Source organism: Phacochoerus africanus, chromosome 8 (genome assembly GCF_016906955.1).
Source record: "Phacochoerus africanus isolate WHEZ1 chromosome 8, ROS_Pafr_v1, whole genome shotgun sequence".
NCBI lineage: Eukaryota > Metazoa > Chordata > Mammalia > Artiodactyla > Suidae > Phacochoerus > Phacochoerus africanus.
Genome location: NC_062551.1, coordinates 28,672,117 through 28,696,362, shown reverse-complemented (window position 1 = coordinate 28,696,362; position 24,246 = coordinate 28,672,117). Strand labels below are relative to the sequence as shown.

The following is a 24,246-nucleotide window of genomic DNA, read 5'->3' as shown; positions in this document are numbered from 1 at the left end:
GTGAGGGGCTGGTGATAAGTTTCAGGCACTAAAGACTTAAGGCAAATGAGGAAAAGTAAAGCACGTCCTAAACTTGGCTTTCCATTGAGAAATGTTTATTCGCAGCACTCACTGAAAACAAACTACCATCAACAAGACCAATTTTGTTACCAAAGCTGGTATCTCTTGTAAGCAAACTCTGTCCCCTCCTCCTCTCCAAACCACCAATGCCTTAACTCTTACTTGAATTGGCATTTATTCTGCAATGACAAACATGTTCTATATCTGCACTGCGAAAGAGCCATTAGCTACATACGGCTCTTGAATATTTAAAATGTGATTAGTGCAACTGAGGAACTGAATTTTTTTTTCTCAATTTTTTATTTTATTTAACTTTAACTTAACTAGCTACATGTGACTAGTAGCTACCACTCTGGATAGCACAGGCCTAGGGAAACAATACTAGAACTTTTGATTCATCAAAGTGTGCCCCTTTGCCCGGAAGCATGGACTTATTATCACACGGGAAAATAAATTACACAGAGAGCTGTCTTCCTGCCATTCTAAGATTTCATAAGCATCTCTGCTTTTCTATCCTACCTCCACCCATCTCACTTTATGTTTTTTATATGTCTCTATATTTTTATCTACCTAGTTGTTAAACCACCCAAAGTGATTAATTTCTATTTGTGCATATACTCGGGCCCTACTACTGTAGTTATAAAGCCATCAAACAGACCTGGTTTCCCATCCTAGCTATCTGCTAAGGTGCAGTTCCGTGTTGCAAGTAATGAGCAGCAACTTACACATCTAATAGCTATCTCTGTCTCCTGTGAGCAAAGAAACAAAGGATTGAAAACCACTCTGCCATTATAATGTGCTCACTGCTGTTTATGTACTCATTAAAGTTTGCCAACATTAAAGGGCTGACAACTTCATAAACTGTACTCACTGCAAAAAGGATTAGCACACCAGGAGAAGGATTGAAGGAGACAACAAAAATCTCACAGAAATTAATTCCACTATAAAGCTTGAGAGTGCTGTAGGGGACCTCTGGCTTCCCTCCCTCGAAGAGTTCCTAGGAGAAGTCTGTATCCAGCACAGAGGGGGAGAATGCAGTCACCATCCAGTAATGAGAGGAGGGTGACATGGCTCACTAAAGCAAGTACTAGGGTACCTAGAGTGTGAGGCCCTTGCTTTCCCCAGGAGCCACTGGGAAACAACAACTTCCTGAGATTAGCTGGTCATTTACTTCAGTGGAGAAAACTAAAGCCTGGGACAAGGATCCTTGAAGCACTCTGCTTGAAGGATTAACTCCAGAGGATCCCCGGGAGAGCTGCCAGTCTGGGTCAGACAGGAGTCATGTTTATATAGTCTGGACAAGTCAGCCTTTGCACAAGACCCCCTGTTGTCAGGCAAATCCCCAACCCATGACAGTAGGAATGTACTCCCACGTTCTCACAGACGCGGGCCCTGGACCACAAGCAGCTGTGACCATGCTCCCCTAAATTGCCTTTATTGAGCAAGTATGACCAAGCCTATTCCTTGTCTGTAGCTGGGGCCAGACTGCTGGAGAAAAATGGCTCTCGTCTTTATCATTGACCAATTTCAAAACCTAAGAAGAAGCCCATGGGGCATACCAAACCAGCAGGTTCTTCTGGGTCCTGGATGACAGTGGCTCGAACATCCCAGGACAGTTGTCCAATCCAGTGCAGCCATGCTGCCCATGAGGGAACATCGATGAGGCCAAAGCTACTTCTCTGGCCTGAACTGACTGCTAAAGCACAGCTTGAGCACCAGAGTTCTTTGCTTCTGATCATATAGTCCGATGAAGAGCCAAATGGAGGCTGAAGCAGCTTTATTCACAGTCTTCACTAATCTCCACAAGGAGAAGACAGAAGTCCCCACAAAGTACCAAGCTCTTCCTGAGACTGCAGCCCCACCAGACCTCAGGCAAGGGGGCAGCAGGAGAGGAGCACACTATCCCGAAGATGCACATCAAGGTGGCTCAGTGTGTAAACAAAGCCTGGTACCAGGGATAGAAGAGGATGCAGCCTGGTGTGAGGTTTTCAGGAAAAAAATGACCACTTCTAGCACCAAAGTGGGCTTCATGGGTCCGCACAGCAGCCCCTCATACTGGCCCTTACAGAGAGGAACAAGCTACTTGTTGGCTTGGGTCCAAGAGATGTTCTCTAAGCCATTGACAGCTGAAAGAATTCAAGTGATTCACCTGAATCTTAGAGCAGTTTCTGCCCTCCTAAGTTCACACCAGAAACCCGGGGATTTGCTTTTTGTCAACTAGAACAAAGACCTAAGGTCTCACATAAAAGATTATCTTTCCAAGTAGCAATACTACTAGACATCTTAATTGCTCATCTGTCCTTGCTGAACTTGAAGCAGGTACTTGTAACAGGTGACCTATCTATATACTAAAATGTAACCAGTACATGAATAAAAAAACCTTTAAAGTTCACTTCTGCAGATAAGACTCAACAGAAGACTGTGTTAAAACCGAGCAAAAAAAAATCTATGGTCAAGAGTGTGACCCACCACCAGATGCCTATTAGGTGGGAGGGAGTTGGTTTGGGGTGCTTTGAATTTTTAAACACAATCAGCCTATATTGCATCCTGCAGATGGAAAGAACACCAATACTTTGCTAGAATTGGTTTTCTGGATTAAATAACATCAATAAATAACAGAATACAACCCTTTTCTCCAGCAAAAGATTTTGAGCCAGAGGAAGAAATGGTCATTTCTGGTCAGAGACCATTTCTGGGTCTTGGACCTGGTCAGAGGAAAACTTACCACAAAGCAGCCCCTTTGTAGAGACTCCTGGTTCAAACGTCAAATAAGAATTCAGAATCCACCAGCCATAGCTATTAAACTGGCACTCCCTCTTTCCCCAGTGCAACTCACCAAATATATATGTGTAAGGGCTGCACTCACTCACTAGGAACAAAACCAGACAATCATTCCCCTATTCCCCAAGCCCTCTCCCACCACCTCCCTCTGAAGTCCCCACCTTCAGGCTGGCCCCAGACCCTGAGACTCCTCCCACAGCTTAGCCATGAGAGTGACCACCTGAGCAGGCCATCAGCCCTGAGCCCCCTTACATAATGTGGGCCAACAGCCCCCCTTTGGCACAACAGGGTTGGATCCACAGAGTCTTGTCATCTGGACTTTGGTGGCTGTGGCCACAAGTAGCAAATTTCCAGGCCTCAGGGGATATCTCCTCTGGCCTCTACTCAGTTTTCCTCTCAACCCGTCTCTCTTCAGCTACATCTAGCTCAGTCAGGACGCAAAAGCAAAGCTTCTGGGTGACTTTGGTGATAGCAGCTAAATGAAAATAGAGAACAGAATTTAGTAAACTGACATTTAGCTATCGCCCCAATCAGAACACAATAAGGCTGATTAAAGCACATGGTTCCCTCCCCACCTGTCCCCTAGGTACCCTGGGCCAAGCTCACCCACAGCAAGCCTCACTGTTCTCTATCCCACACCCAACTAGACAGTCTGATGCATGACTCCTCATCTTAAAAGGGGACTGCACTTTCAGGAGGGAGGGTTTTACCCCTAAACTGGACTCTAAAGTCAGAATTAAAGCGATCATGTCAAGATCAAAAGAGGCAGCTGGGTTTCCAGTGTATTACTAGTATAGGGAAGCTGATGGCCACCACACCCACCTGTGCACGCATCTTCATGTACACACACACACACACACACACACACACAGCCAGCGTATGATGAGCAAAGAGAAGCTTACCAAGGACATTCCGAATAAAGAGTGGCCTTCGGGACTCTGGCAGATAAACACCCAGGAAGTAGACAGGGACCCCAGAGAGGGCAATACCGATGCCAATGAGGGAATTGATGGTATCACTGAAGAGGGGCACAATCACAAGAAACAAGGAACATATGCAGAACACGATGGGAAAAAACAGGCTCAGCTGAAAGAAAGGGAGGTGAGATATTAGGTAAAGTGAGATGAGGGAATGAGAAGATGGGGTATAGGAAAGAAGTCACCTTGGGGAGATGGCCAACCCCTCCTACCTTCCCCAGGGCCACTGACCTTGAGAGGCCGGGGCCACTCGGGCTCCTTCCAGCGAAGGTAGAGCTGTCCAGCAACAGAGAGGCCCACAAAGAACCAATAGCTAAAGCTGAAGTAGTTGATAAGCAGGAAAACATCCTCCACAGTGAGGTAGATGAGTGTCATGGTGCACTGGAGCGGGAGAGGTTGATGGGGAGGAATAGGTATTGTCACCATCAGGTTACCCAGGGGACTACCATCCAGCAGTTGGCAATGCTGACTGCTGATTTAGCTTCACCAGATGACCTCCAATTCTTCTCAGTGACCCCTTGGCATCAGAGAATTCCATTGTACATATTAGCCTTCAAGGTGGCATCATCTCTCCCTCTTCTGCTGGGGGCCCTTCCTGCACTCAATGCAAACACTTCAGTAACAAGCCAGACTCCTTTTCCCTTCTGGTGGCAGACACTGAGGCCCTCCTCACTGCATGCACCAACCTCAACATGAAGCGTGCTGTGCCTTCTGGAGACTGTTACATGTGGGTCCCAACTACCTGGCATACAAGTGGAGGCAGTGTCTCCAGAACCATCTCACTGTCCTGGAGCCTTAGAAATGCAGATTAGCAAAACGGATCCATACCCGTGGGCAGAAATATGACTGAATCTACCCTCTGGAACAAAAGAGTCCTAGAAGACAGGAGACAGGGCCTAGAGTCCTGGGACAAGGTTAGATTAGCTTAAACTTTAAGAATGTGGAGCTCCTCCCACCTATCTTTCCCCCCATATTATCAATAAAGGATTTAAAACAAAAAGAGCCCCTCGTAGAGAGAGAAAGGGGATTCTGTATCTAGAGGAGAAAAGTCAAGTGGAGGGTGATTAAAGGCTAAGATGTCAGAGCTCCCCTAAATTTTTTTTTCCTTTTTAGGGCCACACCTGCAGGATATGCAAGTTCCCAGGCTAGGGGTCGAACAGGAGCTGCTGCCGCCGGCCTACACCACAGCCACAGCAACACTAGATTCAAGTCGCATCTGCAACCTACACAACAGCTTGCAACAACACCAGATCATAAACCCACTGAGCAAGGCCATGGATAGAAACCTGCATCCTCACAGAGACAACATTGGGTTCTAAACCTGCTGAGCCACAACAGGAACTGCCCCCGTAAATTTATAAATTCAGTGCTATCCCAATCAAAATATTGAGAGGAATTTTTACTATTTTGATAAAATAGTATCAAAGTTTATCAAGACAAATAAGCAGATGAGAATTGACATTAGAATTCCAGGGGGAAGAGGGGAACTAAAGAAGTACCCTCAACCCCTCTTTAGTTCTCAAATATTCAGTATAAAGCTAAATAAGGAAGCTTGGTGCTGATGGAAGGATGAGTTGAGATGATTATACATTTAAGGGGCAGATCACTGCAATTGGTATATATGAAGCACTGAAAAACTCAGATTTTATTTTTATAAGATAAAAATTTGAAAAATGTGGAAAAATGGACTCTAAATATTGAATAGGAGTTCATGCTGTGGTGCAATGGGATCAGTGGCATCTCTGCAGCACCAGAACATAGGTTTGATCCCCGCCCTGGCATAGTGGGTTAAAGGATCAAGCGTTGCCACAGCTGCAATGTAGGTCACAACTATGGCTCAGATCTCTGGCCCAACAACTCCATATGCCACAGGGCAGCCAAAAAATGAAATAAACAAACAAATACTGAATAGTACTAGTATATCTGGCTAGCCATTTGAGAAAAAAAATTAAGTGAATTCCTACCTCACTCCATACTCCAAAATATAAATTTCAGCTGAATCCAAAACTTAAAATTAAGTAATAAAACCATAAAAGAACTAAATGACAACAAAAATGAACTATTTTTCAAATCTTGGAGTAAGGCTTTTCTCAGAGTCCCTGTTTGCCTTTACATATATAATACCTTAGTGCAAATTAGAAAAAGGTGGTCCTTCTTCAGGACTCCTTCTGTCTGCCAGAATACTTCATAATTTACTGATTTTGTTGGAATAAAACACTTGAATGCCACCTGCTCTATATAAATCTATAATACCTATGATATGAACAGAGGTCCCTAGGCTAACTGGTGTAAAACTGGACTGGCTTTTCCAAATATGATTTACTTTTTTTGGCCACACCTGCAGTATGTGGAAGTTCCTGGGCCAGGGATCGAACCCATGCCACAGCAGCAACCTGAGCTGCTGCAGTGACAATGCCAGATCTTTAACCTGCTCCTCCACAGGGAACTCCAAATATGATTTTTTTTTTTTTTGAAAAGAAGCTAGACAGCAGAAGGAGAGAAAAAGAAGCCACTGATGGAAAATATAGATAAAACTTACAAATTAATTTTTATATTCTTTTGTAGCATTTGCATTCTCTAATCTATTTTACTTTTAAAAAGTTTTAAGAAAAAAGAAGAAATACTAAGAGGCTCAACAAGTGTCCCAAGAAACTAGTATACCTCCCCCCAACCAGTCTACTCATAAAGTTAGCAAGAGTATCACACAGATATGTCCAATCCCCACACTCCCAGCACAACTTACATTGAATAGTAAAGCAGGGATGGGTGTAAAACGCTCAATGTGGATCATGGACAGAAGGTCAGGAAGGTGGCCCTCACGGGATCCTACAAAGAACAACCTGGAAGGACAAGAAATGTGTCAGGAGGATCCTTGTACTCAGCCATGCAGCCATATTCTTCACTCAGACAAACTAGGCTTAGCTCTAGGAAGAAGCAGGAGGCAGGCTCTCAGGAACCTCCCAACCTGCCCAACTTTACCTACGCATGTCCCCACCATTATCCATGAATGCCCTACCACACTGCTGCCCACCGACACCCCAGATCCTCAGCTACGCACCTGCCATCACCCAATGGCACCCCAATCCACTCCACCAGGGGTGCCCCCACTCTGCCACCCCACAAATTTCCTACTTAACATAATGGGTTTTAAAGAAGGGCGACCAGACTTCTCATTGTGCCCTCCATATATCTTCCCTGAGCTCATGACACATGAAAAGTCAAGGAGAGCCTGGGGCTCACAGAGACAACCCAAGCTTCCTCTCTGTACCTAAAGAGCCCTATCGACAGGGCAGCAGAAAAATGAATCACCACGCTTGTAGTCAGCAGCATCATAGAGCACATAGCATTCACTAGGCTTAGGGGTGGTCTTAGGGAACAAAAAGCTTCACAAGAGATGACCCTATCTGGCCTGGGAAGACGAGTTGAGGTTTTCCAGAAGGTAAACATTGGGTGAGGAAACAGGATGGGGCAAAGGCAAAATAGGCTTAGAAGAATGAAGTGTAGCCTCTTTGAAGGTTGGAATTAGAATGCGTATAATCCCAGGACACAGTGTGTGAGAACAGTGATGGGAAAACCTGCTTATGATGCCATGCCCTGAAGTCTGAACAAACACCAAAAGCCAGGTGTGGCTCTGAAGTAAGGGCCTGACCAGATTTGACAAAGATACTCTGGTGGCATCATTGAGGCTAGGGTGGGGGAGAAAGCCAGACAAGAAGGTCCTCCATGACACCTGTTCCACAAAAGAAGCAGCCTTAACGTGGGTGGACACCCTGGCGGAGGAGAGAATAAGACAGATGGGACAACCTCAGTCAAATCTGGTGACCTTCTGTGTGTGTGCACACATCTGAGCTGGGAGATAAGGGTGGACACCAAGGGAAAAATCATGAAGTCAAGAGGCAAGTAAGGAAGACTGATAGTCCACAAATCACAAATGGAGACAAAGCACACTCGGCATGCATGTTAAGTCTGAGATACTTATGCATCATGCAGGTGGAGTCACAAGAGTTGACGGCATCATCTGAAAGGTTGTCATAGGTTAAGATGTTGGAGTTGGCTCACAAGGTCAAATATTTGTACTAAAAGAGAGAAGGAAAATGGCAGAGGGAATGCTCGAAGAGGATAATATATAAGTGAGGCAAAGGTGTCTAGAACAAAACCAAAGATAGCCACATGAGTAATAAGGAAAACGTGAAGAAGCTAACACAGGCAGAAATAATTGTACATAACCTTGACATTACTGCAGTCCCCTTTATGTGCAGTCCCATACCCTAACCCCCACTCTCATCCTGTCAATGCCACAAGACAGCCAAGTGAGGTTAGAATGTTCCCACTATGTAAATATTTGGGGAAAAAAAATTTTCCTTCTTTGAATTATTTTTTAGGACCGCACCTGCAGTATACGGAAGTTCCTAGGCTAGGGGTCAAATCAGAGCTGCAGCTACCAGCCTATACCATAGCCGTAGCAATACTAGATCTGAGCCATGTCCGTGACCTACACCACAGCTCCTGGCAACGCCGGATCCTTAACCCATTGAGCAAGGCCAGGGATCAAACCTGCATCCTCACAGATACTAATCAGACTCTTAACCCACTGAGCCACAATGGGAATTGCATATTTGTGAAAATTGGTGGTCAGTTGGGATGTCTTAGGCCTCAGTAAGGGTAAGGCTATGAGAAACAAAATCTTTGGGTGGGACTTATGAAAAGCCACATGGGTACAACTTTGGCCACACCAGGTTGTGGTGAGGGAAGATGACATCATAGTCTTTTACAACACCTGATTTTTCTATTACCCTGGTTGACCCACAGAGGCCCCAAGTACATGGACTGGTGTATCAAAGTTACTAAGAAGAATGAACAGGACAAAATTATTTCTTTCATTAATTCATCCTCCTATCTGTTCATGTGGCAGATATTTATTGAACACCAATTACACGCCTGGCTCTCAGGATAGCAACATTTATAGGATGAGTAGAAGAAAGAAGCCTTCCTCTCAGATATGAGTGTCACAGAAGCCATGAGAATAGTTTCACAAGTAGAAGATGGTAAACATCTCTTGCTTTGAGAGTCCAGTAGGATAAGGACTAAAAGCAGGCTAAGAAGGAGGTCAACTGGTACCTTTTTTTTTTCTTTCTTTTTTTTTTTTTTTGGCTGCTCACGGCATGTGGAAGTTCCCTGGGCCAGGGATCCAACCTGTCCCACAGTAGGGACCTGAGCCACAGCAGTGACGATGCCGGATCCTTAACCTGCTGCGCCTCGAGGGAACTCCACTGGTACCTTTGATAAGAACATTTTTTAGGTATCAGAAGCCTACCTATGGTAGAAAAGAGCAAGACAAGTCAAAATGTAAACCATTCCCTCGAGAAGTATGTCCAGTAAGAAAAAGGTAGATGAGAATCTGCTATTTTGTCATTTCTCTGAGTGGAAATGAGAGCAGAGCTGCCTCCAACTGAACATGTACCAAAAAGAAGGGCCAAGTGATGAAGCAAAGTGCCGCAGAAGAGGGGCAGTGTGGGCACCCTGGGACCTGCAGCACAACCAGTCTGGAAAGGTAGGAACGGTCCACTCTCTGAAACAACTGGAAGGACTGTGCTCTCGCAGGTAAGTATCTGCACAGAGGCAAGAGCTGGAGCCTACACGTTGGCCTCAGTGTCTCCTGAGCCATGAGGGGCACTCACCCTATACCAGTACGTGGGACACAGCAAGTTTTCAATAATCATTTCTTTTTTTCTTTTTGTCTTTTCTAGGGCCACACCCAGGGCATATGGAGGTTCCCAGACTAGGGGTCTAATCAGAGCTGTAGCCACCGGCCTATGCCACAACCACAGCAATGAGAGATCCAAGCCATGTCTGTGACCTACAGCACAGCTCATGGCAATGCTGGATCCTTAACCCACTGAGCAAGGCCAGGGATCAAACCCACGACCTCATGGTTTCTAGTCGGATTTGTTAACCACTGAGCCATGACGGGAACTCCTCAATAATCATTTCATACGGGAGTGAATCCTGTGTAGCATAACCCCAGGAGCCTAGAGTCTGGACCCTGACAAGAACATGACTCCAAGCTACCGCCTTCCTCCCCTCTACCTATTACAAATCTGTACTCACTTCAGATGGCAATGTGAGCTACCAGCACACAAATGTTTGCACAAAAGAAAGCACATGCATGTACACGCGCATACACACAAACACATTCTGCGTGTCTAAGAGAGACAGAGGGAAAGAAGGGCTCTGATAGATTCACCTAGAGCCTCAGAGAATTAAACACTGCAGTCTGTTCTGTAGTCTGTAATCAGTGAAGCAGAGACACAGTACCTTGATGAAGCAAAGATAGATGCGTTGAGGCCCCCAAAGCAGGACAGGGCAACAGCAATGGGAATGGTCCAGCTGAACATGCCAAATGTCTGGTCAGCAAATGTCTGGGGACAGAACACAGAAAGGGCCATCAGCGCAGGACAGGGTTTCCACACCTCTTGCATCCCTCAGGACAAAAACAGTCACTGCTGAACAGCCCACCCTCTTGCTCAGACCCATCGTCTCTTCCTGGCCGAGCCAGAGTGGCTGTAGAAACAGAGATGGAGCTACTAAGTATTACAAGACGACAAGCAAATGGAGATCCCAAGAGACTCACCACAGCCACGGCATCGCTGCCAAGGACATCTGAAATGCTCAGCACTGTGTAATAGGCCACATTGGTCAGGATGTAGATGAGTGTCACGATTGGCATAGAAATCCCAATGGCCAGAGGCAAATTTCTGTCAGGACAAGTGAGATAGGACTACCTAGAACCAAACTCTCCTTGGGGGATGGAAGTTCACCCAGGGGTTCCCTGGCCTCTGGGTCTTTGAGGCTAACTGCTCTCCCCCACAGTGCCTAAGGGAGGTATGAGTACCAGGCTCTGGGCTCTTTCAGTCTTTCTACTGAAAGAGAGAGAGAAAGAAACTCTTCTCTGTGAAGATGACTAATGGTCAATATTTGATTTTGCCCCAGTGTCCTCCAGGGACTGGAGGCCAGGCTGGGAACCTGGCTGCTCAGAATAAGCTTCTGGCTCCCCAGGCTTCAGTGCAAGGTCTTAATACCTCAGCCCCAGCTTGGTCAGTGTCGCACACTAAAGGACCTCTCCTCCAGGAAGGACCCTGGGGTCCTCCAGCGTGAACATGAGGTCAAGGAGCCAGGGGCTTTCCCACCTTCACTCTTTCCCATCCTGGCCCCTAATCCCTCCAGGCTAGAGAAGGGGGTGTAGGGAGAAGAAGGGATGAGAGACAGAGGGAGCAAGGGAGGGAAGAGGGCAAGTGTGCCCACTATCAGCATGAGTTCCAGCCAAGTTGGGGAGCCAGAGTGGGATCCCGCCTTTACCTTTCTGGGTTTTTGATTTCTTCTGTTACAAAATTAAGGGTGTCCCAACCTGAGTAAGAGAAGAGGGCAGAGTAGAGGGCGAGAGAGAGATCTCCCATGTCCCAGGAGGAACCCTCAAAGGCGTCCTGAAAGTGCTCAGAGTGTCCTGTGGGGGCAAAGGTAGGTGGGGTGCAGAGAGGAAAAGAGGAAGAAGGAGAGGAGAGACAGGGGTATAAGGGAAAGAGGAAGGAGGGGGAGGGGCAGCAAGAAAAAGGAGAGGAAGATGGAAAAAAGAAGAAAGGAGGATGGTCAAGAAAAGAAAGGAAAAGCAAGAGGGCAGGGAGGAGAAAAAAAAAAGATTTAATACCAAAAGAACCACCACCAGCAGCGCCCCCCACTTTTCCACCTCACCCACACCCTCTGGACAGTTCATCTCCCTTTAGTAGAACTAGCCAATCTCAGAAAAACAAAGGCATTCCTGGAGGCCTTCTGAAGTGCTAACACCTTTTCCAAAGCCCTAATAAATTTCCATTTCCTGCAAGAAACCGCATGGCAGGCCACAGCTCTTCCTATTTTTAGAAAGAATCTTGTTTCACAAAATGAGTTATTTTTCATTAGCAATTAGATCTTCCTATAGAACTACCTCTCTTGGGCCAGCCCACTGCACAATTTGATCAAATGGGTTTCTTGTCTCATAGAGAGAACTCTGCTACTCTACCATGGGTATGACAGTGTGGGGTAGGAAATCACAGGTACACAAGAACTGGGGTCTTATCTCTCACTGGGCCAGGTGTAGGCCTGGGCCACCTCCACCCTTGCCAGCCTAGACATCTGTCATTCTACCTAGAGGCCTCTAGAGATGGCCAACTTGAAAGCCCAGGGAGCAGCACCCAGCTGTCCAGGAGAGAGACCTTCTGGACACACTGGGGTTTTTAACAAGACCCAGACTTCTAAAGAAGCCTGCTGTCACCCCCTGCAGAAAGCCCAGACCCAGCACTCAATGTGACAAAAAAAGCCGGGTGGGCAGCAAAGAGGAGGAAAAACAGAGACCCTGAGCCCGAGGGGTGTCAGTCATCCCACACAGCAGTCATTTCCAAGGGCACAGATCTTCAGAAGAGAATTACTCAACTACCCAATTTGACCCCAAAATGTTTCTGAGACTAGGAACATCCAGAGGGCTGGCTGTACTAACTTGGCACATGGGCATAATGGTGTGGACCAGCTGCCTAAGACTAACCCAGGACACTTATTTTTTCACTGATAGAGTGTTTCATTTTATCGCAACTTCAGCTGCAGAAAAATGTCAGTACAATTTGGAGTTGAACAGTGCTGGGGCTAAGTCTAGGCTTTCTGCAGGGGGTGACAGCAGGCTTCCTCAGAAGTCTGGGTCAGTGCCAAACTCACAATATTTTAATATTTTGCTGAGAGCTGAGTTTGGGTTTTTTTTTTTTTTTTTTTTAAGGGCTGCACCCAAGGCATATGGAAATTCCCAGGCTTGGGGTCAAATGAGAACTACAGCTGCTGGCCTACGCCACAGCCATGCCAGATCCGAGCCGCATCTGTGACCTATACCTCAGCTCACAGCAACGCTAGATCCTTAACCCACTGAGCAAGGCCAGGGATCAAACCCACATGCTCATGGATACTAGTCAGATTTGTTTCTGCTGAGCCACAAGAATTCCCTGATAGCTGATTTTGTATGGGAATGCTAAATAAGAACAAATCCAAATGAAAATTAAAGGTTACAAAATAACCACTCATTTCTACACCCCATCTCCCTGCCTCATACTCGCCTCCCACCCTTCTCAAGGAGGGCCAAGCCTCCCTCCTCACTGCCGGCAGTCACAGACTGAAAAAACAGGAACCAGAGTAGGGCTCACTCTATCCCCACAGATTTTTTATTTTTTATTTTTATTTTTTTGCTTTTTAGGGCCCCACACGCAGCATATGCAAGTTTCCAGGCTAGGGGACAAATCGGAGAAGTAGCTGCCAGCCTACACCACAGCCACAGCAATGCTGGATCCGAGCTGTGCCTGCGACCTACACCACAGCTCACAGCAACACCGGATTCTTAACCCACTGAGTGAGGCCAGGGATCAAACCCACATCTTCATGGAACCTGGTCAGGTTTGCCAACCGCTGAGCCATGAAGGGAACTCCAATCCCCACTGATTTATGGCTCAATTACAACCCAAGTTTTAAAAGCTCCTAGGACCTTGGCTGGCTTCTTGATGTGCTACCCACTTTCACAAAGAAAAAGCAACCCTGAAAGAGGGGCTAATAACTCATGTCTACTTGGCTAAGCCAGCCTGGCCCAATGATAGGTTCCTTGCTCTCACTGACACAGTCTAACATGTATACAGAAAGAGCTGAGCAATAAAGCTAACAGAGTCTCCACATCCTCCTCAGGGAATCCAAGGGAACTCCCAGAGTCACCCACCCTTCTTCCCACCTTGGGCCCTTCTTACCCTGGCACAGTTTAACAAGGCCCATGACAATGATGGCAATGAGTGCCAGGACCTTGGCATAAGTGAATGTGTCCTGCACACGTGTGCCCCACTTGACATAGGCACAGTTCACAAATGTCAGCAGACCTAGGAAGAAAACCATAAAGTCAGCAGCAGGCTTGAGCTGAAGGCACAGACACCCAACCTTTCTTTACAAAGCACATCCTCTAACCTGTCTGCCTAAGGCAAAGGGGCCAGTGGACCGGTCAGAACCAGAGCAGAGAAATGGGTAGACATCCCCCATCTGCCAAGCTGAGAGATCCCATAAATATCCCATCACTGTTGACAAGTAAATATACAAAGGCATGTATAACCACATATTCATACATTCATACATTCTGACAGCCAGACTATTTTTGGAAATTCCCCTCAGGCCCAAAAATGGTAGACTTCATCCACTCTCCCCCACTCAGACTCCCAGAGTTTCAAACCACCTGGGACACAGGACCTCTCCATGGCCACACTAGAGAGTGAGGACAAGAGAGGCCCATCAACAAATGAAGTCAATTTGCATGTAGGTGGCAGGTCACCTAGGAAGTAGACAATATTGCATATGCTTTTTTTTTTTTTTTTAGGGCCGCACCTTGGCATCTGGAGGTTCCCAGGCTAGGGGTCAAATCAGAGCTATAGCTGCCTGCCTACGCCACACCACAGTAACGCCAGATCCTTTACCCACTGAGCAAGCCCAGAGATCAAACCCACATCCTCATGGATACTAGTCAGGTTTGTGCTGAGCCACAATGGGCACTCCCTGTTTATAATTATTTTTAAAAAGCCTGTCATGTGCCGCACAATTTCACATATATCCTCTCAATTAAGTCTCCCAACCAGAAAAGACATTCCTATCCCCATTTTTTAGATGAGGCAACTGAGGTTAAGAGAGGCTAACTACCATTCCCAGGCTCACGTGGACTCTACTGATCTCCCCCATCCCCACTCCTATTCAAACCTCCCGATTCTCGGAGGGGCCCATGGAAGAGTGAGCTGGCATCAGCACTGCTGACTTCATGTTCCAGTTCTTCATGTACCTCAGTGATATCTGGGCCCTGTGCTGTGGTGTCCTGCCACCTTACTTATGCTAAACAGGGACTGCTCTGATCCATGGAGAGGACACAAGAGTAGTACCCAAGGGGCTGCACAGGGACACCTCTAAGTACTGCCCTTAGCCTGCAAAAACAGAACTTTTATGAGAACCTCAAATATTATTACAAAATTTGGGGCTCATCCTCCAGGCCACCTCTACTTACTCCTACCCATGTTTGTACTTTCTCCTTCACCCAGACTCTCGCCTTACTGGTGCCAAATAAACACATAAAAGAAATGTCCTCCCCCCGCCCCTCCTGCCATAGCCAATATCAACTCCCACTTTAAAGGCCTAGCTCAGCCACTTCCTGTGTAAAACTTTGCCCAAATCTATCAGCCAGCCCCTCGCTGAGCTCTCTCTCCCTGAACCCTACAGAATTCTCGCTTCACAGCACACTTAGTACTTCATGCTACTGTCATATAGACATCTGTTTCAAGAAGGTCTGTCTCTCATCCTCAGGCATCTGGGTGGTACTTCCCCAAGAAGACTACAAATTCTTAAAGAGATCCAAAAGCATACTGTTTTCTTAATGCCAAGCAAAGATGGGAACTGATGAACCCTGGTTGGAATCAAGATGGTGATGAGTTTCACCTAACTGCCAATCCCCTTGCAGCAACGCAATTGTCAAAAAGTTGGACAGGCCTCCCCTCAATTAGAGAGGAGAGCCCAGGGCCAGCCTATGGATATTAACACAGGTGGCTGGACAGCCTCTGTGGCACGTTAAGAGTTTTCACGCAGTACTCTGGCAAAAGACACAGGTGCTTACTAGTCAGTCATATGAGCAGGTAGAGACAGTAAATAATGGCCAAGGTGAAGGAGGGGAGAAGGCCAAAGGAGTACACACTGCTGGCAGGTGTTCCCAGAGACCTGCCCTGGTAATCAACGTTCTCTATGTGGAGCCAAGCCTAGATCAGCTAACATGAGGATTACCCAGTTGTTAGCCACCAGTAAGCCACAGAGCCCTGTGCAATACAGTAAGCACGTTTTCAAGCACCTGCTAGGCCCTTTCCTGGGAGTGGCTCCCCCTGCCCTATCGTGGCTGATAGAGCCTGACAACAGACCCAAGCCGAGCCTATCTGATTAGCTCTCCCAAAAATAGGGAGTCAAGATATCAAGAAACTGAACGTATCTAATAGCAACGGAGTCAGGAGCCAGAGCAAGTCAAAATCACATACACGCCCTTGTGACAGAGGAACAAAAACCACGAGAAAGCAGAGGAAGGAAGCAGGACTACAAAAAGAAGCAGAAGAGAAAGCAGCTCATGAGAAAAAAGACTGATGAAGGACATAGAAATACACAGAACACAGAGGCAGAGGCGAGACAGGTAAGAGACAAAGACAAGGAGGCAGAGACAGAAAGGAACAGAAAGAGAAATAGAGACAGAAAGATGGAAGAAGAGGTTGTTTCAACAGTGTCCCGGCTGTGCTCACTGTGCTTCTGGTTTGTAGCACTGAGATGTGGCTGTAGGGTGGGGAGGGACACTGACAGACTCCTCAGCCCATTGACAGGGCCTCCCTCCTCTGACTTCTGCTCCTCCTTTCTTCCCTCCTGCTACAAACTGCCCCCATGGCTTGGGCCTCTGTGCACACAGTGATATTCAATGAGTGAAGGCAGTACCTCATGGAAGGCCCTGCAGTGCCCCTTCTAAAAGACCAGCTGGAAGGATATGAAAGAGCCCGGTCATAGCGGTTGCCTCAGGAAGACCAAAGCTCTGAAAAGGAGACTTCTGCACTGTATACCCTTTTACACTTGGACTTATTTACTGTGCGCATACACTTCTTTCCCATTTTTTTGTTTTTTTTTTTTTTGCTTTTTATGGCCAAACCTGGTGCATATGGAAGTTCCCAGGCTAGAGGTCGAATCGGAGCTACAGCTACCGGCCTAAGCCACAGCCACAGCAATGCGGAATCTGAGCCTCATCTGTGACCTACACTACAGCTCACGGCAATGCTGGATTACTTAACCCACTGAGCGAGACCAGGGATGGAACCCACATCCCCACAGATACTAGTTGGGTTCTTAACCCACTAAGTCACAACAGGAACTTCCATTTCTTTCTTAATATAAATAAAACTACTTAATTTAAAACAATGTGCAGGAGTTCCTGCTCTGGCACAGCAGAAAGGAATCTGACTAGGAACCATGAGGTTGCGTTTTCAATCCTTGGCCTCGCTCAGTGGGTTAAGGATCCGGTGTTGCCACGAGCTGTGGTGCTGTGGTGTAGGTCGAAGATGCGGCTTGGATCCCGTGTTGCTGTGGCTGTGGTGTAGGCCAGCAGGTGTAGCTCCAATTCAAGCCCTAGCCTGGGAACCTCCATATGCCACGGGTGCAGCCCTAAAAAGCAAATAAATGAATAAAATTTAAAAAACAAAATAAAATAAAACAAAACAATGTGCAGCCAGGGAGCAAGGCCAGAAGTAGAGTAAGGTAAGGAGCCGAGAGCACAAAATTGAAGGAGGTGCTCACTGTCAGGGGACGAGCTGGCAAACCAGAGAGTGAGCGCATGCTTCAGTGCTGGCTCCAAGAGACTTGCTTGCCTCACCAGACTCCCAGCCCTGCCAGAGAACAGAGAGCCCCAAGAACAGCCTACCTAGCAGAAGCCAAGTCCCTCAAATGTTTTCCTGATTCCAATTAAGAAACAAAATTTCACCATCTGATCCCCACCCCTTCATGCCTCTCAGAACCTCCATCCCCATCTAACACCAAAGACTGGATCATAGCTCAAACACAAGACAACTGGCTGAGCCTGGCAGCCAGGTACGCAGATTCAATTATCGCAATGAAAACATCCAGGCCCTCCCTTTTCCACTGACCTCATTTCCTTGCTGGAAAGCCTGTACCAATGAGTGTGGGACCCATGAGAGGGTCTTCCAGGTTCTCTAGGGGCTTATTGCTAAGAAATACTCAAACAGCAGATCCAGACCCAAGCCCAAAGCAGAAAAAAAATCCCTAAAGTCTCTTGGTGACAAAGATGGCTACATAACTTCTATTAAGTTTTTCCATCTTTCCTTAGTAATAGAAATTTTAGCTGGAGTCACAGCAACCCAAAACAAAGCTGACATTTCCCAGCCTCTCTTGCAGGCAGGCATGGCCAAGTAACTAAGTTCTAACCCCAGGGATGTAAGCAAAAGTTCACACAAAGAGACCTTACAGAAGTATCTTTGAAGGGCGGGAGGTGCCTTTTTTGTCCTCTCTGTCAGCTACAACATAGGCATGACTAAGGCTTGAGTAGCCACCAGCCACAAGTCACACACTGAGGATGGCAGAGCAGTAAAACATAAGGAATCTTTCTCCCTGAAGAATTATGAAGTCATCCTACCAGCCTCACGCTGTCCACTTTCAACATGTAAGAGAAATAAATTTTAATTATTCAGCATGCTAGCACCATGCTGCTTTTGGTTTTCAGTTCTTTTAAATCCAAACTAATCCTGAATCCTGCCCTCAAAAAGAACTGCATCTCTCATACTACACTCTCTTGCAGATGAGGAGGTGGCCTGGCATCTGCAGCTGTAGTTCCAGTCACATCAATGAGCACAATCCTTAACGACAACAAAGTAGGAAAAGAAAAAAAAGGCAGAAAAAACACTGACAATTCTCTTAGGAGAGAAATGTTCTAGAAGAATCCAGGAGAGGTAAACCCTTCCAAATGGAGATCTCGAAATCAGAAGCTACTACTTGGCATGTGTATGAATATGTAATGTACATCCTCCCCCCCTTTTTTTTGTTTTTTTGTCTCTTTAGGGCCGTACCCTGGGCATATGGAAGTTCCCAGGCTAGGGGGCCAATCGGAGCTATAGCAGCTGGCCTACATCACAGCCACAGCCACACAGAATCTGAGCCGCATCTGTGACCTACACCACAGCTCAAGGCAATGCTGGATCCTTAACTTACCAAGCGAGGCCGGGGATCGAACCCGAGTCCTCAAGGATACTAATTGGGTTCGTTAACCACTGAGCCACGACGGGAACTCCTATACATTCCTTTTTTAAAAGCCTCTTTGTTTTTAACTACACAAATATACACATTTAGTCTTTTTTTTTTTAGGCCCACAAGTGTGGCACATGGAAGTTCCCAGGCTAGAGGTCTAATCAGAGCTGCAGCTGCCAGCCTATGCCACAGCAACATGGGATCCAAGCCATGTCTGTGACATATAACACAGATCACGGCAACACTGGATCCTTAATCCACTGAGCAAGGCCAGGGATTAAACCCACATCCTCATGGATACAAGTCGGGTTTGTTTCTGCTGAGCCACAATGGGAACTTCCACATTTAGTCTTATAGAAACATTCAAACTATATACAGGTTTAGAGTCCAGGGTCTTTGAGTAGTTCTGGTCAAGACCAGTACTCCTTAGGCCTGTCACTGTCAGAATATGAAAACCATCGATCCATAGCAACAACTGACCAAATAGGGAAGAGTAGCCGTCTTACTCAGAACCCTGCCCAGACATGAGTCCAAGACAGCAAAAGGCAATAGGAAAGCTATTCAGGCATCACGCAGTATTTCCTCACTGTAGTCTCACCATTAACAGTCTCTCTCCCCTTCTTCCTCCTCCTCCTCCTTCCCTATTAGCCTTACCAAACCAACCCTCAGGGTCAATGGAGCCTCAGTGCTGAGTGGACCTCTGCCAATGCATCACTGCTGAACTGATTTCCATGTTGAAACCTTCATGGCAAGTACTCTCCAATGTTGTATTTGAATTTACATAACAGAGAGGATCCCACCAAGATAAATGTACTGACCAGACCTAAGCCAGAAACACATGCTTCTGCAGGCAAATCAAGTACTCCTACAACGCTGGGCATGTGGATTTCTGAAAATACAGCCAGTCACTTTGTCAGGAAGTGATTTTTTTTTTTGGCCATACCCCCCATGGCATGTGGAAGTTCCAGGGCCAGAATCGAACCTGTACCACAGTAGCAACCAGAACCATCACAATAACCACACTAGATCCTTAATCTACTGTGCCACAAGGGAACTCCCAAGAAGCGGCTTATGGACCTCAAGAAGTGCCATTTTCCCTTACCGTGCCATAAGTGAGTAAGAGCCCCTCAGCATACTGAGTTCAGTGGGCAGCCTGAGACCCTACCAACCACAGAAGAGTCCAAGGTCCCAGAATATGTATGAAAACAAAGACAGTTTCTCAACCTCAGCATGACTGATATTTTGGGTCCGACAAGTCTATTGCAAAGGGCTGTCTTGTGCATTATACAATGGTCCAAAACACCCGGACCTCTACCCACTGGATGCCAGCAGCACCCCTTTTCCAGCAATTGTGACAACCAAAAAAGTCTCCAAATCTTGCCAACTGTCTCCTGGTGGGGGGCAAACTCACATCCAATTGAAAATCGCTGCTCTAACAATAATGAGTAGCTTAAGACAACCTAAAATCTCCCGAAAAACCCAAAAAAACAAAAAACATTTTGAATCTAGCTCCCTGTTGGTATAACTTGGGACTGAGCTGCTGAAAGCCAGGATCTGAAAGAGCAATGCCTCTAGGGCCCAAAAAGGTAATATAAGTGAGCAACAGCAAGATTATCTGGATATTAAAAAAAAGAAGGGGTGTTGGGGAGTAGGGGACTGGAGTGAATGGGAGAATATGCTCCTTTTATTTATTTACTTTTTGTCTTTTTAGGGCTGCACCTGCAGCATATGGAGGTTTCCAAGCTAGGGGTCTAACTGGAGTTGCAGCCACCGGCCTATGCCACAGCCACAGCAATGCAGGATCCAAGTTGTATCTGCGACCTACACCACAGCTCATGGCAACGCTGGACGCTTAACCCACTAAGTGAGGCCAGGGATCAAACCCCGGTCCTCACAGATACTAGTCGATTTCATTACCACTGAGCCACAGTTTCTTTTAAAGGAATAACCAGATGGTTGTACAACTATAAAATTCATTGAATTTAAAAAAAAAAAAAAAAGGAATAACCACTACTCAAATGGGGCTGAGTAGTGGCTGATTATGTCAGGCAGGAATATGGTCCACGTTTGCCAGAACTTTTCAATTATCAAGAGAAAAGGAAAGTTCTGTTTCGTTTTTTTTTTGTTTTTTTTTTTTTTTCTTTTTATGCTACACCTACAGCATATGGAAGTTGCCAGGTTATAGGCTGAACTGGAGCTGCAGCTGAGGCCTATGCCTTAGCTATGGAAACATTGGACCCAAGCCGCACCTGCAACTTACACTACAGCTTGCAGCAACACCAGATCCTTAACCCACTGAGCCACAATAGAAGCTCCAAGTCCCAATTTTTAAACGTTGGCAAGTAATTCAAAATTATTTAGAACACTGTGCAGGCCCAACAAATTTATCTGTGGGCTAAGTCTGGCCTATGGGCCACCAGCTTACAGTTAGTTATATGGAAACTACCTGGGCCCTGTCTCCCAAGATGAAACTTTTTCCACATGCTGAGGGTAAAGCAAAAAAAAAAAAAAAAAAAAGATGGAACTTTAATTATCTAGTCTGACATGGATCTAACTTCTTTTGTCAGTCTCCCAACCAACAACCTGTATCCCTCTCATATCTCAGTTTCAAAACTAACTTAATTCTCCTACCTCTCCCCAAGATTCAGTGATCTTTGTTTTTTCCTCTAATTGTTATAATTGGTTCCTTCCAATCTATGTCTCTTGAGACCAGGCTGCTCTCCATGCTACCCCTATCCCAGGAGGATCCCTCCAGCACACCTAGCTTTGTTAGATGATATATCAGCTTGATTCCACACCCTAATTTCCAAGAGGAGAAGTAAACTGAGTCCTAAAACCTAGTCTGAGAGTTCCTGCTGTGGCACAGAGGCTACGAACACAACTAAGATCCATGAGGAGGCGGGTTCAATCCCTGGCCTTGCTCAGTGGGTTAAAGATACTGCATTGCTGTGGCTGTGGTGTAGGTCAGCAGCTTAGATTTGACCACTAGCCTGGGAACTTCTATATGCCTCAAGTGTGGCCCTAAAAAGCAAAAAAAAAAAAAAAAAAAAAAAAAAAAACCAAACTTAGTCTTTAAGGATAGGACAAGATTTTATGATTTGGCCCCATCTCTGACAAGTTCCTGCCCTCAGTCCTGCTTTATGGAAAAGCTTTGGTTTCGGGGATGGGGAGTTGCAGGAATTCAAATACTGAGTAATCTGGCTACAAGTATATTTGAAAGAAAGAAGTTATGAGATACCATGACTCCGCATTTCTAAGAGGTGAAGTCTCTCTCCAGTCAAAAGATCAGTTCCTGGTATGGAGATGGGCTTATTACTAAGCACAAAAAACATTGGGAAAAATCATGAAGAAAAAAGATTTAATAAAAAAAAATCTTTTTTTTTGTCTTTTTGCCTTTTCTAGGGCCGCTTCCCCGGTATGTGGAGGTTCCCAGGCTAGGGGTCTAAACGGAGCTGTAGCTGCCAGCCCACGCCAGAGCCACAGCAACTCGGGATCCAAGCTGCATCTGCGACCTACACCACAGCTCATGGCAATGCTGGATCCCCAAGCCACTGAGCAAGGCCAGGGATGGAACCCGCAACCTCATGGTTCCTCGTCGGGTTCGTTGACCACTGTTGCCACAACAGGAACTCCGAAAAAATCTTTATATGAAAAATTATGTACATGGTGCCCTTTGACTGGGTTATTATTGGAATTCAATCTGAGACCATCACAGGACCAATGCATAGGCACTCTCAGGTGCTCAGAATCAAGAGTACAAATTCACCAATTCTTTTAGAAAGCAAATGAAGAAATTTGAAACAGTTTAATTCTTTAGACACAGGGATTTCTTATATAATTCTATCCTAATAAAATATGAAAAAACTCTGAAAATGATTTATACACAAAGGTTTCCCATAGCCACATTTTTTTTTATATTTTTGTCTTTTCTAGGGTCACTCCCTCAGCATATGGAGGTTCCCAGGCCAGGAGTCAAATTGGAGCTGAAGCTGTCAGCCTACGCCAGGGCCATAGCAACGCAGGTTCCGAGCTGCATCTGTGACCTACTGACCTACACCACAGCTCATGGCAACGCCAGATCCTTAGCCCACTGAGCAAGGCCAGGGATTGAACCCACAACTTCATGGTTCCTAGTCAGATTCGTTAACCACTGAGCCACGACGGGAACTCCTAGCCACATTATTTTTAATAATATTACAAGACACTATATGCCAGAAGCACTATATGTACATTGTTTAATTTATTCCTCACAACCATCTTTTCAGATAGGTACAATCAATAGTCCCATTTTACAAATAAGAAAACTAAAGCAACAGTTAACTATCTCCTTAAGGTCAACAGCTCCTGGATGGTAAAACTGGAATCAAACCCAGGAGCCTGTGATCTTAACCACTGTGTTACATTTCCTGGAAACTACTTATGTGTCCCAAACCATGTTTTCTAAGAATATCTGATAAAAGGGATTAAATATTAATTTTTTAAAATATAGTTTATAAACCACAAAGAGTTTGATCTTAAGAGCACTTTATATACATATATATATATTTTTTTTTTTTTTTGGTCTTTTTGCCTTTTCTAGGGCCACTCCCGCGGCATACGGAGGTTCCCAGGCTGGGGGTCTAATTGGAGCTATAGCCGCTGCCGGCCTATGCCAGAGCCACAGCAACGTGGGATCCGAGCCACGTCTGCAATCTACCCCACAGCTCACAGCAACGCCAGATCCTTAACCCATTGAGCAAGGCCAGGGATGGAACCTGCAACCTCATGGTTCCTAGTCAGATTCGTTAACCACTGTGCCACGACGGGAACTCCCAAGGGTACTTTTTAAAAAAATGATGGATAAGCACAGAAAAAAAAATACTGAAAGGTATTTCACAGAAAAAGTAACAAAAGTTCTCTGGGAGATAAAATCAGGGGTGATTTTTAACTTTCTTTTTTCTTTTTTTTCATCTTTTTAGCACTGCACCTGTAGCATATGTAAGTTCCCAAGCTAGGGGTCAAATGGGAGCTGTAATTGCTGGCTGGTCTACACCACAGCCACAGCAATGCAGGATCTGAGCCACATCTGCGAACTACACCACAGCTCATGGCAACGCCAGATTCTTAACCTACTGAGCAAGGCCAGGGATCAAACCCACATCCTCCAGATACTAATCAGGTTCATTCATTAACTGCTGCACCACAACAGGAATTCCTTAACTTTCTTTTTTCTATTTTTTTTGGGGGGGGGCATTTTTTTATAACAGCCTATGCATTATATTTAATTTTAAAAAAAGACAAATACTACTAAAATTGTTTCTTTTGAAGAACATTTCACAAGGGGAGAAATCCATAATATACTTACGTTTAAAAAGCAGAATATAATGTGCAAAGTATTGTTCTAATTCCACATAACAGAAAGAAATGAAGATGCAACTGAATTATTAAAAGTGCTCATTTCTTGGTGGTAGATTATAGGTGATTTGAGGCCAATTTAATTTTCTCCTTAATGAATGTGTTTTATAATCAGAAAATTATCCCCTTTTTCAGAGAACTCAGTCAGGCTAGGATCCCCCAAGCAAAACCCTATCAGATA

The 24,246-nt window shown here is 45.7% G+C and overlaps 1 protein-coding gene across 4 annotated transcripts in view; it reads right to left on the bottom strand.

Annotated features, from left to right (window-relative positions):
- Positions 1-78: 78 nt before the first annotated feature.
- SLC7A6 (solute carrier family 7 member 6) overlaps positions 79-24,246 on the bottom strand; it is a 38,230-nt gene continuing 14,062 nt past the window's right edge. For all 4 annotated transcript variants that reach the window (XM_047789495.1, XM_047789494.1, XM_047789497.1 and 1 more), the window contains 8 exons: positions 13,622-13,747; positions 11,175-11,319; positions 10,450-10,573; positions 10,134-10,237; positions 6,562-6,658; positions 4,050-4,199; positions 3,744-3,927; positions 79-3,316 (listed from right to left, as the gene is read on the bottom strand). In XM_047789495.1, coding sequence (XP_047645451.1) covers positions 3,222-3,316; positions 3,744-3,927; positions 4,050-4,199; positions 6,562-6,658; positions 10,134-10,237; positions 10,450-10,573; positions 11,175-11,319; positions 13,622-13,747 — 1,025 coding nt within the window. In that variant the 3' untranslated portion in view covers positions 79-3,221. The remainder of the gene's footprint in view (positions 3,317-3,743; positions 3,928-4,049; positions 4,200-6,561; positions 6,659-10,133; positions 10,238-10,449; positions 10,574-11,174; positions 11,320-13,621; positions 13,748-24,246) is intronic.